Source organism: Scleropages formosus, chromosome 19, assembly GCF_900964775.1.
Source record: "Scleropages formosus chromosome 19, fSclFor1.1, whole genome shotgun sequence".
NCBI lineage: Eukaryota > Metazoa > Chordata > Actinopteri > Osteoglossiformes > Osteoglossidae > Scleropages > Scleropages formosus.
The window spans coordinates 22,597,068-22,613,578 of NC_041824.1; the positions used below are offsets into that span (position 1 = coordinate 22,597,068).

The 16,511-nt window shown below is 48.3% G+C and overlaps 1 protein-coding gene across 3 annotated transcripts in view; it reads left to right on the forward strand.

Moving 5' to 3' along the window:
- The window catches only part of rarga (retinoic acid receptor gamma a), a 51,127-nt gene extending 37,970 nt beyond the window's left edge, over positions 1-13,157 (forward strand). For all 3 annotated transcript variants that reach the window (XM_018760466.2, XM_029246473.1, XM_018760467.2), the window contains 7 exons: positions 689-837; positions 2,126-2,267; positions 3,547-3,710; positions 3,956-4,132; positions 6,943-7,147; positions 7,858-8,016; positions 8,622-13,157. In XM_018760466.2, the coding sequence (XP_018615982.1) occupies positions 689-837; positions 2,126-2,267; positions 3,547-3,710; positions 3,956-4,132; positions 6,943-7,147; positions 7,858-8,016; positions 8,622-8,977 (1,352 nt within the window). In that variant the 3' untranslated portion in view covers positions 8,978-13,157. The remainder of the gene's footprint in view (positions 1-688; positions 838-2,125; positions 2,268-3,546; positions 3,711-3,955; positions 4,133-6,942; positions 7,148-7,857; positions 8,017-8,621) is intronic.
- Positions 13,158-16,511: the final 3,354 nt, after the last annotated feature.

The following is a 16,511-nucleotide window of genomic DNA, read 5'->3' on the forward strand; positions in this document are numbered from 1 at the left end:
CAATGACGACGATGGCCCTCGGCCCAAAGAGATCGCGCATCCCTGTTCTAGATGCTTCTGCTGCTTTCTCTCCGCTGCATCAACCCCTCTCTCAAGCTACCGGTTATCTCGGACTCTCTAATTGTTTATCTTCGCCCTCCTTCCCTCTGTCACTCAGCATTCCCACCTTCCCCAGCCTGCGAAAATATTTACCTTGCAGCTTCCCTCCTGTGTGGAAGAAGTCGAGGGGGATTCGAGTTTCGCTGATTGACAGGCACCTTTCCCTTGACTCGCTTTCTGCCGGTCACTGTTATATGTAGTCAAGCAGCGCTTCGCTCTTGGACATGCAGGGGGTACCGAGAAAAGTCGGGGTCTACTTTCTCTCTCTGGATGGAAGTGTTTTTTCGGCGAGATAAACAGATCATTAGAGTAGATCACGAACTGAGCGGAGGCTTGTGAGGTCTCCCGTCATTCTGCTGCCGTTTTTGACCTTGAAAAGCTCAACTGTAGCTCCGCTACGGCCGTGCGTTCTCCCTCCGGCTCTCATTGGCCTCCAGCACGTAAGATTTTAACGTCGTTCGCTGTCGGCCACGTTGTACGACCTACAATGTCTTTGCTCCTCGAACCCTGGTAGCAAGCAACGGTGAGCCCACGGGGAGTGTTGTGACCGTCTTCCTCTCTCTTGCTTTCTCTCCCCCCATGTTTGCAGCGGTGGAGACTCAGAGCACCAGCTCAGAGGAGATGGTGCCCAGTTCTCCCTCTCCGCCCCCGCCGCCGCGTGTCTACAAGCCCTGTTTTGTCTGCCAGGACAAATCCTCGGGCTACCACTACGGGGTCAGCTCCTGCGAGGGCTGCAAGGTGAGGCGCAGACGTGCTCAAGCCACCGCGGAGACGTCGGCACAATGCAATACATCAGCCGGGACCCAGGTTTCAAGGAGTTCTTGCCACCAGGCTTAATTTACATTAAGTGATCCAACAGCGTAGAATAGGGGTTCACGTTTAATCCAGATTATTAGAATGGACCTCCAGTATAATTTCAGAGCAGTGAGTTTAGCACAGGCAATACACTAAAAATGTATTATTAGGAAAGAGATGTAAGGTTATAATAAAGTGGTGCCAGAGCTTAGAAATATAAATAGTATGAAGTATAAACGGATGAGAGGGCGAATGGCAAAATGAATTAAGGTGAAATATTAAAAACTGGAATAAATCATGAGGTGGAAAAGTACATTTGAGTCCAGGTTTCGTTTTAAATGAGCAAATTAAAAAAAGATGTACAACAAGAAGTAGCAGAAGTGTGGCAGGAGCGTGTGGTGCGTGCATAATGTTGGAAAACTGCCATAAAGTCCGAACTACTCTGCTGGGCACATTTGTCAAGCTTGACCGTTGAATGGAAAAAACAAAATATGCTCAAGTGTTGATTTTTTGACTTCGGGAATTAAGATATTATTATTTCTTATTTCTATAGTGAAGAGGTACTTACATAATCGGTATTCATTGAAACGCTGGAGCTCTTTGCTTCTCTCCACTGAAGTCCAGGTCAAAACTGTGTTGTGTTGCTGTATTATCAGTTAAACATGGGATCTAAAGCGCAATGAATCAGGATTCGGCAAAGGCTCTCTGTCTTTATACACAGTGAGCCTTTCTAATAATTGTAATACCCCTTAATTCCAGATTATTCTAATCAAATTATTTCATAAAATGTAATCTGCAATCTTTCACAGTCACCACTACACATTCTACGATCGCAGCCACACGTCTGGTTTCCAGCACCATTAAATATTTACATAGCATGTAACGCATTCTGCTTATAATTAATATTTTGGTGTACCAGGTTGGTTGTACAGTTTTTCTCGATGCATTAAATACCTGTCGAGTAATGTGGTAAGTAGGGCTGTTGCCTTACAATCTCAAGGTTCCCGGATTGAATCCCACTCTATGTAGTACTTTTGATCACAATACCTACCCTTTTAAAATACCTTGCTGCATAAATCATCAGTTCATTATAAATCAACTTCTCCAGCAGCAAAGGTGGGACCAAAATAAAAGTTAATAGTCATAAAAAAGGTGCACTTTGCCATGAATATGCCCCACGTGCTCAGGTCTCTGTCCTCCCCCTTCCCACTGCCTGCTGTGATGTGTCCAGGGCTTCTTCCGGCGCAGTATCCAGAAGAACATGGTATACACCTGTCACCGGGACAAGAACTGCCAGATCAACAAGGTCACCCGCAACCGCTGCCAGTACTGCCGACTGCAGAAGTGCTTTGAGGTCGGAATGTCCAAGGAAGGTGAGGAACGTGCGTATCGGCAGAGCTGACGGCGCGGCACCGCAGAGGCCTGCGGGAATTATTAGTGACCGCTTGACCGCCTTTTCACCGGTTTCAAATTGTTTGTAACTGGGCGAAAAACAGATTCTGTAGTGTTTCCTGTGTGATATGAACCTGCATGACAAAACAGGAAGCTTGCAGTCATGCAACGCAGTTTGGCTTGCGGTGGCTCCGGCAAAGTGGCCTAAGAAAGGAATCTGTGTCACTGGATGGCAGAGACAATTATTGCACCCAGCGGCATGGTAAGGTACTGGGGGGACCAGGAAATTTTACCTTTTAAAGACAAATGTTAGGATTGCTTGAACACTGGGGGATACCCCCCTCGCCCGGGATGCCTTTGAGCGGCCCGTGTGGACTGACACGGTGCGTGGATCTCAGGTATGGCCAAACGGGTGCCTTATGGGATACTCTGTGACACCGTCCTTGGAAACTCCAGGGCTATGAGGCCCCCCTGTGGCAGGTCTGCGCACACGACGTTACGGCGGTGTTACCCCTCGGAGCTCGACGGAACATGTGCGTGACTGTGCGGGATGTGTGCTGGTGCTGGGATCACATTGTAACTCCGCTATTACTGGATATCCTGAGAGGAAGGAAGGGGGGGTGGGCCGACTGCTGACTTTAGGATGTGTTTCTCTTGCTGTCGGACAGCGTTGGGTGGAAGATTGGAAGATTGCGGAAGCTCGCGGACAGCTGGCAGCGTAGCGGGTAGAGCTGCTGCCTTTAGAACCAAAGGTTGGTGATTTGAATCCCACCTCTAGCTGTAGTACCCATAAGCAAGGTATTTGCCCTAAATTGCTAGAGTAAAAATGACCTGGCTGCATAAATGGGCAAATAGTTGTTAGTGCTTTAGAGAAAATCCTCAGCTAAATACATGTAGGATGATAGCAGTAAAAAAAAATATGTGTATGAAGGGTCGCTGGGTGGGTTGAGTGTGGCAGTGGTGTCACTTTCGAAAGGAACATGAAGATGAACAGTGCTATTGCAAGAACAAATTGAGAGAAAATGTACTGTGATTAATGGCAGAGGGACTTGTACCCAGGAGCGGGTCAAAACCAAAATGCTTTATGAAGATCTTCACTGAGGTTCTCTAGGAACAGCAGTGGTTAAAAAAAAAAAAATAATAATTTCTGCATGACTGTCTGGGATCTTTTAATAATCTAAGGCCTGGGGAACAAAACAAGGGCACTTTAGTGTTTGATTACTGCGAGTACTCTTTACCTGACCTCTGCTCTCTCTCCAGCGGTGCGCAATGATCGAAACAAGAAGAAGAAGGATGTGAAGGAGGAGGTGGTGCTCCCCGAGAGCTACGAGCTGAGCGGGGAGCTGGAGGAGCTGGTCAACAAAGTGAGCAGGGCCCACCAGGAGACCTTCCCCTCACTATGCCAGCTTGGCAAATATACCACGGTTAGTCAGGGCCACGAGGGTCTCGGGCACTGCTCCCCTTCATCGCTCCTTACTTGTCTTCCCGTGTCTCAGGACTTATTGACACTTTCTCCTCTTCTTTCTCATCTTGTCCCCCATCCCTTGACCTTTTGGTGTCTCTTCCTACTTTTTTTCCCTCCAAATCTCATTCCGTCTCACCGGCACTCTGTTCTTGTCCCCCCCCCCCCCAGCAATTCACTCACAACCAAATCTGTGCTCTGCTTCAGAATTCCAGCTCTGACCATCGTGTTCAGCTAGACCTGGGCCTGTGGGACAAGTTTAGTGAGCTCTCCACGAAGTGCATCATTAAGATCGTGGAGTTCGCCAAGCGGCTTCCGGGATTCACCACACTCACCATCGCTGACCAGATCACCCTGCTCAAGTCAGCCTGTTTGGACATTCTGGTAACTGGAACCCGTCTGCCCTCTGCTCTGCCACACGCTGCTCTATCACTGGACACCAGCCTCAGTGCCTTTGGCCCTGCTCAGCTACCAAAGCGCAAAATGGTATTTATAAGAGAAATAAGCACATGAGGGGGCACGGTGGCGCAGCGGGTTTGGCTGGGTCCTGCTCTCTGATGGGTCTGGGGTTCGAGTCCCGCTTGGGGTGCCATGCAATGGACTGGTGTCCCGTCTTGGGTGTGTCCCGTCCTGGCTGTGTCCCCTCCAGCCTTCCGCCCTGCGTTGCTGGGTTAGGCTCTTCTTTGCCGCGACCCTGCTCAGGACGAGTGGTTTCAGTCAATGTGTGTGTGATAGGAGGGGGTGCAGTGGTGCAGTGGTGCAGTGGGTTGGACCACAGTCCTGCTGTCCGGTGGGTCTGGGGTTCAAGTCCTACTTGGGGTGCCTTGCGATGGACTGGCGTCCCGTCCTGGGTGTGTCCCCTCTCCCTCCGGCCTTATGCCCTGTGTTACCAGGTAGGCTCTGGTTCCCCGCGACCCCGTATGGGACAAGCAGTTCTGAAAATGTGTGTGTGTGTGTGTGTGTGTGTGTGTGTGTGTGTGAGATAAGCACATGAAAAGTGGCTGAACTTACATGGATACATTTAGCAGACACTCTTCTCCAAAGCAATGTGCATCTTGAGGAAAAATACAATGAGTGCATCACATCGACGGAAAGAGAGACTTGGATGCAGACGCGTGATTCTAAAGCACAGTTAATTTGTCACATTCCACCATATACATCACAGAAGTAGCTGCATAAAGGTTTATCTGTTATTGTACAGTTATAATCACAAAATTATTGAACATAAACATTCACACATTTGTCGTGTATGCACTTGAGACATGAGGGAAGAGGTGAGTTCTGAGACTCATATTAAAAGTAGGCAGGGATTCAGCAGTTCTGAGTGAGGAGGGGAGGTCGTTCACACATTCACCACATTGTAGCCAGAATCGAGAACCTTTGTGATTTTGCTTTTGGACCTTTTGTGCATGGGACCACCAAGCGGGCAGAGGTGGAGGAGCAAAGCAGTCTGGTTGGGGTGTGAGATGAGTGAGATTGAAATAGGCAGATAGAGAGAGAGATACAGCCCAACAGGAAGCACCGGTGTCACTTATTTAATATGATTCACAGTGGATTTAGTGGAAACTTGGACATTTGCAGCAGATTCTGCATTGAGGCTGCTGTGAAGACAGTCGCATGGCGAACAATGAATGTTCACGGCAGGCGCGGGCCGTTGAGCGGGATCTACGAGGCTGCCACTTTCGGTCCGTGTGGAGGCACGCGACGCGTGCTGCGGCTCGGCATAAACACGCTGCAGAGGAAGCCACATCAAAGGCACGTGAGCAAAGGTGTGAGTCAAGGCTGCTGCGCATGTCGGAGGAGGGGCGACGGAAACGCAGCCAGAGAGGTCAAAGAACCCTGTGTGCCGGGTTCTTTTGGCTCGCCGCGCAGCCGTCCGTCTTTGTAACCGCATTAAGGATGGCGCGAGGCCACGCAAACGGAGGAAAGTGCCGCAGAGGGTCGTGCCACAGCTCCTTCTTACTGCCACATGGGTGCTTTCTTCATCGTTGTGTAAAGCCTACAGTATGTTCTGGCTGAATTGCGGTACCAGTCAGAGACACACAAAAGTATTTACTAATATTTCTCACCTTGAAATAATCTGTTATATTGATGGGCTTTTGTGAAATTGTACGTTGATCTGAAAGCGTGCGTAATTTTAAGGGCATGTTACATTTCTTCATTGAACTGATGCTTTTCTTCAAAGCAACTTGCAGTTAATTACCCATTTATATAGCTGGGTAATTTTACTGGAGCAATTTAGGTAAGTACCTTGCTCAAGGGGAGGGGGGGAGTGGGGGCACAGCGGCGCAGCGGGTTTGGCCTGTGCCTGCTCTCTGGTGGGTCTGGGGTTCGAGTCCCGCTTGGGGTGCCTTGCGATGGACTGGTGTCCTGTCCTGGGTGTGTCCCCTCCCCCTCCGGCCTTACGCCCTGTGTTGCCGGGTTAGGCTCCGGTATGCTGTGACCCCCCGGGATAAGCGGCTTCAGTCTGTGTGTGTGTGTGTACCTTGCTCAAGGGTACTGCAGCTGGACATGGGATTCAAACCTGAAACTTTTGACTCCAGAGGCAGCACTTCTAACCGATGTGCCAGCAGGTGTCCCATATTGCACAGCAATAATAAAATATGAGATAAAACGCTTTGCGAACCAGTTAAGTTCTCCACTGTCAGCACGTTTTGGCCGGTTTGCCCACTAACCCATTTTTACTGCATTATGGTCCTCCAAGGGCGCAGCTGACATTTCGCATTTACTTTTCTTACACCGTTTGGGTTTTCTCTGCTTCGGCTACACCTGCTCCTCGGGAGTTACAGACAAAAGCACTTACAAACAGTCCTCTGGTCCCAGTTGCACTTGTAAGTGGATGAGGGGGCGCTCGGGGAATTCGCCAGAGAAAGTAACAGCGCCTGCTCCACTGGCGTGCTGCAGTGTATGAGTTTACACAGGTGCTCACGGCCTCCGCTCTTCTTCCTTTGGGAAAAGCCAAAGTAGAAAAAGTGCAACATGAACGTGGGGTTGTGGAAAGCGATTATTATTTTCACGTGCATGTAATCGATCCCTTGGAAACAGCAACGTGTCGCATGGTGGACCGAACAGCTGCGAATGCAGTCACGTACCACGTTTCCCTTGAACACGTGTCGTACGTATCGTTTACTTCACCTATGAGACACGTGGCTCCGCTCTCTTCAGCTCTCCTTCTGTGTCCTGCATTGCTACAGATGCTCAGGATCTGCACCCGCTACACTCCCGAGCAGGACACCATGACCTTCTCTGATGGGCTCACCCTGAACCGTACTCAGATGCACAACGCGGGTTTCGGACCGCTCACTGACCTGGTGTTCGCGTTCGCCGGCCAGCTGCTGCCCTTGGAGATGGACGACACGGAAACGGGTCTCCTCAGTGCCATCTGCCTCATCTGTGGAGGTACTACCATGTGTCCGCCGCCGTGTCCATCGCCTGTGGAAGTACACACATGGAAAGCTCTGCCCCAGAAATGAATTAAATAAAATAGGGCAGCATGGTGCTGCAGGGGATAGCGCTGGTGCCTCACATGTTCTGGGGTGGGAGATTAGGTGTGAGCTCCAACCCAGCCCGGTCTGTGCAGGGTTTGCACGTTCACCTTGTATTAGTGTGGGTTTCTTCCCAGTGCTCTGGTTTCCTCCCACAGTGCAAAGACTTATTGTCCAGCTGATTCAGGGGACTATTAATTGCCTGTAGTGTTATGTGTGTGAGGGAAGGAGTGTGTGATGACACTGTGATGGACTGGCATCCCGGCCAGAGTGTAGCCTGCCTCATGCCATGTGCTTCTGGGATAGGCTCCGGACCACTAGGTCTCTGCATTGGAAACTGGTTACTAATAATTGATGGATGGATGGATTAAATATATTTTCCCTCTGAAAAAATAGAGTTTAATCAGATAAAATTATTTAACCTTATTCAGCCTGTACAGGTATTTGTAATAAGTTGTATATTTGACTGCTTATCATGTGCATGGCTGGTAGCATAGTAGTTAAAGCTGCTACCTTTAGACCAAGTGCAGGTAGCTGCATAGCTTCTGGTCTCGCCAAAGGCGTACGACCGCCTTTGGGTCCCGCTCACTGCATGTGACCGCCCGTCTCTGTTTGCCGGCCCAGACCGCATGGATCTGGAGGAGCCCCAGCGCGTGGATAAGCTGCAGGAACCGTTGCTGGAGGCACTTAAGATCTACGCCCGTCGCCGGCGCCCCAACAAGCCGCATATGTTCCCACGCATGCTGATGAAGATCACCGACCTCCGAGGCATCAGCACCAAGGGTGAGCGCAGCACCCGTCCCGGGAGGGAAGAGCAACCCTGCCCTCTGTGCTGGGATCGCACTCATGACATCATTCATTACACGTACATATTCAGTAGCACATGGGGACCCTCCCCAGGGTCGGCACGGCACTTTCACGGAGAGCAAACAGAGGGCAAAAGAGCAGCTCGGCTCCCGGGAGATCTGCATTACCACGCCACTCAGCTGGCACTCAGATCCAGGCTTACTTAACAGGGCATGAGACAAACGGTAGAAAAATCAATATCAATTGAATTTAGGATCAAAATTCCGCTTAGGTTAAAACACAAAGGACGTAAGAAATGGTGTAACTTCAATTATGATCATTATGAAAGCATTAATGCAGTTTTGGTTCGAAACAAATCATCGCTCCCTAGTTAAAAGGGAAATGAACTCATGCGTCGTTAATTCAATTGAGGTATTTGAGAGATGCTGTGAGTGCCGAGAGCACCGCATGCATTAAATGAGGAGGAATAATGGAAAATTAGGGAGAGGCTCATTGAAAGGTTGCGAGCGTGAGCTTCGGATGACGGAGGAAATTCTCAGGAGCGACGCCGATTGATTTAGGGCCGTGTCTCCCGTCCACAGGGGCGGAGAGAGCCATCACGCTGAAGATGGAGATCCCAGGTCCCATGCCGCCTCTGATCCGTGAGATGCTGGAGAATCCTGAGGCTTTTGAGGAGCAGCCAGAGCCTGGCAGGAGCCCCGCATCGTCCGTTCCGTGCGGCGTCACCGTCAAGCAGGAGCGGGAGGACGAAGATGACGGCGGGGCAGCCGAGAACGGCAGCGAACCCTCCCCGGAGGAGGAGGATGACTATGACGACGACGATGATGTCGGAGATGAGGACAAGGAGAGGGGGGTCGACAGCGATGGAGAGGCCTGGGCTGTGCCAGAGACCAATGCGGAATTGCCCAGAAGTGGGCATGGGGGACGGGCACAGTGAAGAAGGCAACCCCCGCCCCCTCCCCAAACCCCTCGTCCTTCTGCACTGCCCATCTCACGACAGAGCCATCCTCCTGCGCCCATCCACCCACTGCACAGCTATTTCCCCAGACTACAGGGTGGAGGTGGACCAGGACAGACAGGTCCTACACCGCGGGAGGAAACGCATACAATCCCTATTCATGGACTTGACGAGAACTGAAAGCATTGAAAAGGCATGAGGAAAAAATAACTCTTCAGACAGGAACAGTTCTAAAAAATATTGTACTTTAGAGGAATGCCAAAACAAAGGAACACCAGCGCTGTGCACTGGACTCATGCTGAAGGAGTGGCATGAGGTCACAAGAGCCGCTTCTCGGTGCAGTTCTTCGAGGAGCCACCAGAGGCCGCTAAAGACTAGTCTAAAAACACACTTTAAAGTACAGTACAGCCGAACTAAACATGACATGGTAATCATTTGTTGTTCATGGTTTTAACATTTGTTCAATTTACTTTATTCTTTTCTTTGTTGATATATGCATTCGCTTATATATATCTATATATCTTTATTTTTGTCTTTAATTGTCATTTAAGGTTTTATGTATTCTTGCTATAGCCATGTATCTGTACAACCAGATTTTCATCACTAAGTGAAAGAACTGACAATACACAACTGGTAAACCTCAGCTGAATCTCATATCCAGCCCCTTCGCACTTTGGCTTCATGCAGACAAAAACGGTGATAATCAAATCTGTCACTCAGTTTGGATGTCATGCAGAGGGATGGTTGTAAATAGGGTGCTGGTGTGACGCTCATCGATTACACGGCTATGAATTGCGGTTCCGGTTAGGCGATGTTTTTTCCTTCCTTTGTTTTCGTGCCAAAATGAACTCTTTGTGTTATAACGTAGAGGGGCAGCACCAACCCCTACTACTGTCAGGGATCCCAGTAATTTGCATCTGCTCCCACTCCCTCAGCTATCCTTCATCAGCAATCTTAGAAATGCAAACCTGTCCTTCATGCATCCCTCCGATTCATAGGTGTCCAGTAGTTACTGCTTCCTGTGTCGAGTATGTTGAGACTCTCGTGTACATTTAGCCATATGCGAAGCACTTCCGGGGCCCCGTTGGGAGGTACCGGACAGCACACACCTGGAGGACGATGGTATTTGGCCCCAGGGTCTGAGATGGTGATTCTGGTGCCTGTGCCCCTCATCAGGGCAACCAGTTCCTACGGATTTTTAAAGCACTCTCACGTACACACAGAGTGTCCTTAATGCAAGTCAACAGTCTCGATCCAACAAGATGCCTACTGCTGGAGCAGGATGACTCAGGGCTACTCAGTGAGGACCAAACCCAAGCTGCCCTAACACACCCACATGTCTCAGCGTAGTAATTGATGGAGAAAATGCAATGTGAGCACTTAGTCCCCCGCAAGGCCTTCATTTTTTCATCCACCCTCATCTCGAGACACTTTTATTTAGCGGGATCAATGCGGGATGCTGGGGGATCTAGGAGAAGCTCATTAGACTTCAGCTTCACCGAGTTCAGTTTTCTAGGGCACATTTGTGAGTAGTAGTCAAGTCTTGTGTCTGACCACTTGGAAGAGCGGCAACTTAGTGCATAGGACACTTTGACGTGGGCAGCACAGTGAGAATGTGGGGATTGGGCACGTTTCCCCTTGGCCACGCCTGAAACGGGTATCCTTATTTCTCTTTTCTTTTCGGGCTAACAGGAAAGGTGGACTCGCTAATCTAGACAAATAAATCCTAAGCGTTTGAGTTCGTTTCGTTTCCTCCATTGTTCATTTCTGCTTTAACTCGTGACTTTTCCGGTTTTTGTGGTGATTTTTAACCTCCGGGGGGTTGTTCCAGAAACTTAATTCAATAAAATGCAATAAAATAGCTCTGCTTAAAGTTCAGTTACATAAACAGGCCTGGAGCTTCGCCTGCTCCCACCGCAGCTCTTTTTCCTACTTTGGCTTTGCGTTCAAGTCCAGGGCTGTGGAATATCTATCTTATCTAGTCAATTTTTCCGTCGGTCCCCACATGTTGCGCATTGGGTTCATTCTTGCGGGCGCGTGTACCGCGGTAAGTCCGAAAGTGTCCGCGATAATAAGTGTGTAAATAGACATCATTGCGGACACTTTTTCACTTGCCCTCACGAAGCCTTTTCTTAACCTCTCTAACTATTACGTAATCATTTTGAAACATACCTAGATTGCATTAAAGTAAGTTACCCGGTGCCGGTGTAATAAAGGCACCTTCTACGTATTCTTGGATGTGGAGTTATAAGCCTCACATCGGCGCCTCTCAGATGTGGCCCTGGGGATCCACTGTGTAGCTTTTTAATCCCGGATTTCTCTGTTTGTATAAATCAGTGTTACATTTTTAGGTGGAGCAATTAGTAGGAAATATCCTAATGCATTCTGTGTTTTGCGTGAGGAATAGGGGGTTTGTTTAAGCTAAGACTACTGTTCGGTTCAACTCAGAAGGCGTACCATCGAGTCCAGTACGAACGCTGTCAGATAAGCAACAGGATGGGAGAATGGGCAGAAGTACGGACACACTGGACCCATGTCTGACCAGCGTACGGGGCAGAGACTTTGTGGTCTTACGTGACGGTAGAAGCAGGTCCTTCGTACAATGTGGCACCACTGGCCTGCCTTTAAAGCACATTTCATCTTGAGCACATTTGGACTGATCTTGGAACCCCAGTGTCGCGGAAGTACTAACTGCGGCCGCACGTTATCTGCTTTTGCACGGTCCGGACAATCTCCGTGTCACGTGGTTGTCAGTATTACGTTCTCAGGCTGCAGCCAACAGTGTTGGGGAAGCAGAGCAAAGCAGGACAGGGCATCTCCAGGTAACTGTAGAGACACAATCTTCTCTTGTGCTTGAAAATCCAGCGGCAGCGATCGGCCCCTCCCCGTTTCAGGGACGAATACCTTGGCGGTCTGCGGTCAGGGGGCCTTAGGAACACATGGCAAGTGACTTGCAGCACAGCCTTTCAGTTCCAGAACTCAGAACTCTTTGTATGAGCGCTCTCACTGCAACAGCCTTCAAAACAAACTGAATCCACGGGAATTGTGCAGCGACAGTACTGTGTTGTATAAATATGAGACGGGACCAGTGTTGGCGTAGAAGGAGGTTGGAGGGACAATATTACTCAAATGCAATAATATTTCGCTAATGAAAAAAAGGCCACTTTTTCTTCAGGTTAAGCCATTCATGCATGTAGCATCACGGAGCACAGCTCAGGAGTCGAAGACTTTCATTATGCAAACGTTTGTTTGTGTGACTGACAGAGGTGGCATGCCTAAGCAGGCTTGTAGGTGCAAATCGTGGTGATTTACCGGTTTCTGTCCAAGCGTGCGATGCGGCAGTCGGGATCCGTTCAGGAATCGTCTCTCGGGCCTTGCGGCGTTAATCGGCGGTGGCTGTGAGCTCGACACGTGCTGCGCAACCGCAGCGCGGAGGTGCCGTTCTCCACAGACGGACCTTGGGACCCTCTGGACCTTTGGTTCTTTTGTATTCCTGTATGGCTATTATGGAAAAGGCTTTAGGGACTTCCTGGGTTTTTTTTTTTTTTTTTTTTTAATAAAGGGTTAGTATTACATTTTAAGAATGTACCAGGCTTTTATTTTTAGATCTTTATATCCATGATGTTGTTATTGAAACTATTAAGATTGTTGAGATCATGTCAGTTTTTTCCATGTGATCGGAGGCGTTTGACCTACAAAGGGATCTCCACCCCTTGAGAGGACTTTTTTTTAAAACGCTTTGTGTTTTCACACTTTGTCTGTCTCACTGTGAAACACATGGAATCTGTGCAGAACTTCTCTGGCCCTAAATCGACTCGCAGCCCCACTGTACCTCTGAATAAAGTGCCTTTTCAGATGACTGGTGGCAGCAGCATCCCAGGTGATGTGCGTTTGGTGGTCTCACCACACTCACATTTTTACAGCACAGCCAGGCCAGCAGCCCCCGCTTTCACCGACGATACAAAACTAGGCAGTGGGCAAATCAGGATGGGAGCATTTTTATTTGTGAAAATGTGAAACTCTTTAAAATGCTGCCAAATTATTATTTTTTTTACCAGCTCCCACCTTTTCCTACTTTTACATGCTGTCAATTGTTTAACCACAAAAATTCATATATTTTCATCTTGAGGCTTTTGCTTTCTGATCAGATTTCACAAATCATAAGATTTTATACAGCATTATAAACTAAGGAGTATGTAATGTTTGTTGCTATTTTCTATTTTTTATTTACCATCTGTCTTTGTGTTTTGCAATAAATGTTGGGACAGCACGCTTTTCGGCCCTGTCTTATTTGTCCACGCGAGCTCGCCGGCACCGTTGGGACACCCAGCTGCCATGAGCGGTGGTTGTCGACAGGGGGCTATGGCGTACTGCACATCTGGTTCAATAGTGCGCTGCAGGAGAGAAGTCCAGAATACATCTCAACACTGGAGTGCGGAGTCATTTTCATGGCCTTTTTCACACAGCCATTCCAGCAGGTCGCAGTATCTCTCATTTGGGTTTCACTGAAAATTTCTCACAGCTTTGCATCACATTCATTTTCTGTAAATGTTTTTTTTTTTTGGCATCCCATCCAGGGTGTGCCCAGCTCTGGACCACCGCAGTCCTGCTTTGGATATGCAGAAGGATCCCACCTCCAGCTGTAGTACCCTTGAGCAAGGTACTTACCTTAAATTGCTGCAGTAAAATTACCCAGCAGTACAAGTGGGTAAATAACTGTGAAAAGCTTAACGCTGTAAGTTGCTTTGGAGAAAAGTGTCAGATAGATGAATTAATGTAAGTGTAAAGATGTTTTCTTCATGTCAAACATGAGTTCCTTTTTTTTTTTGTCCATTCAAGGATTCTTCAAGTCCAAGTCCCCTAGAGCACACAATCAACTGACCATAAATTCATTCCAAATAAAGGCTTACGCTCGGCCGCACAGGGCGTGTCACATATCGTTTCCTACAAAGACCACCAGTTTAAATGCGTTTTGACATTTCTTTAACGTAGCGTGCTGTGAGTGAACTCGGAATCAGAATCTGGGCAGACGAGTACGAGAAAAGGTTCATTTTATGGAGAGAGAAGTCAGCTTTTTCAACCTCGCAGACATCAGACAGGGAACTATAATTTTAATACAGGGAAATCTGCCCATTCAGCAGTTCAGTGCCTCCACAGATACACATTCCTAAACTTTTCAGCTAAAAATTTCAGTCCGCACTCTCGTTCCCCCCAGTCAGACTGGCAGACCGTGCCGAACGCAGAGAAGCTTAAAACACATCAATTCACACAAAGCGAGACAAAGAGAAGAGAACGGAGGGGAAGGGCTTTACCATTCCACTCCCACATTAATGGGCACAAACACAGACGCGCACTCGGTCCAGCATGATTAACATCTCTGTCACAATGGACATTTTTATTAATATGGAGAGAGAAGGTAGCGATAAACAGATGATAGCCTTCTATTAATTAAATGATTGGAATAATTAAGTTTCATTAAATAGGGATCGATAAAGCGAAACTGGGATTAAAACTGGGTTCATACATTATACACTCTTTTACAAGGAGGTGCTAAATGACCTCGTATATTCAAACCGAATAAGTCGTTGCCATGGGAACACCGGGGAAAGTTTGTCGGGGTTGGGGGATTTAAAGAGGCTGTGCAGTATTTTTTATCTGTAGCTTTTATGCGTTTCCATCTTTATTTATATTTTATCTTGGCAGTCTGACACAGGGCTATGCTGATTTAGGGTGAGCAGAACAAGCCTGGAGAAGAGAGCGAGGCTCGGGGGATGAGGGGGTAGCGAAGGCTGCAGGCCAGAGAAAGGCTCTGCCTGATGCAGTGCAGCGAGTGGATACACTCTGAGCCAGGACCGTGCCGCCCTGGCCTTCCGCAGGGAGTACGGGTGTCCTGCAGCATCTTGGGAACATGTGGAGAATGAGGTACTGATAGGTACTGATCACCGTTCACTCGAGCTGAGTGAATTCTAGAAACCGCGTAATGAAGCACATGATCGAAGAGATCCTAACACTAAGGTTGTGTGCGTTACCGTAATACAACACAACCTGCCCCCATGGACACAGCAAGAACAGCTTGACAACGGAACAGTATGAATCCCAAAGACTGCAGCGGAGTAACAAGGGGAACAAGGGCCTGTACGCTCTCAGTTTATCACACATCCAGCAGAGGCGGAGAAACGGGCGGTGAAATGAGGCCGCGCATCTCGGCAGTGTGCAGAAGCATACCCGTGCAGGACGCCACATGAAACTTCTGACATTGCTTCTGCCAGCCATTGAGCAGGAGATGGTTCTTCTTTCCCTACAGCCGAGTGTAAAAGAGGAGGGCTGCAATGTGTCATGGGGGGAGGAGCAGTGCCAAGGGGAAAGAGGCTGAGGAGGAGAGGGAAGGTCACAAGGAGGTGATGTGCTTGGAGCCAGGAAGACTGTAAATTTTACACCTTCTCCGGAGGAGAAAGAAATGGAAAAGTGGGTCTTAAATATTAAAGAATATGGGACTGAGTGAAAGCAGAAGGCAGGGGAACATTCAGGAGACAGTGGGAGGGGAGGACAGGGATGGGCCCGAATGGAAGATGACTTGTGGACACGTGTCAGTCTGGGGACTGGGATGCAGGGGAATGGGCAGAAACTGGGTCCAGCGGGGGGGGGTAATAAAAGACAGAGGGGGGCACACTGGCCCCTGGGTCTTCATTTCTTTTACATTTCTAATTAAAAGAGATAAAGAATGGGGGAGTCGTCAATCCCGCAGCGATTTATCAGTTAAGGTTTTAGTGAGCGCTGTAAAACAGGCAGCCCAGCACCATTGATTTTATAATTAGCTCTCGCCACTCTGGACATGGTACAGAAAGGGGAGCGAGAAATAAGGAAATGGGGATGCGGGCAGGTGAGACACACCTAGACAGACTCCGACACATACAGTGGATAGCATTTTATTACGGAAGGCAAACACTGTACAGTAATGGATATGCATAAAAATTAATTACAAGTTGAGTGGGAAGCCGGGGGAGGCCCTGCGAAAAACAATCTGTCAACCCAAGCCAAAAACAGGGGAAAAGGGGAGCTGTACTGCAAAAACGGCAGCACATGTAAGATGATACATGTATGTGCAGTACTAGTTAGTGTCAAACCAGTGGGGCAACTTCACCAGCTTTCTGAAGTCATTCAACTGGAGAAAGCTTGGATCTGCTCAGCTTGATGAACTGAAATAACTGTAAATGTGGGGGAAAAAAAAGGACATACAATTTCAGTCAAATGACTCCTGAAGACTTAGGTATCTCACAATCACTGTTGTCAAATTAATTAACATGAAGCTTTGACACTATGACTTGGTGTTTTTTTAAAACCCCAAAATGTTAATGTGACATTGCATATATTGTGCATATCACTGATACACACTGCAGGTCTTATTGTCCCCCAGCTGGTGTGATATTTTGCACCTCAGATCACAGATTGACATCCAATGCGGTACAATATTTCAGAATATTTAGGGGTAAGAATAGTCGATTTGGACGCAACC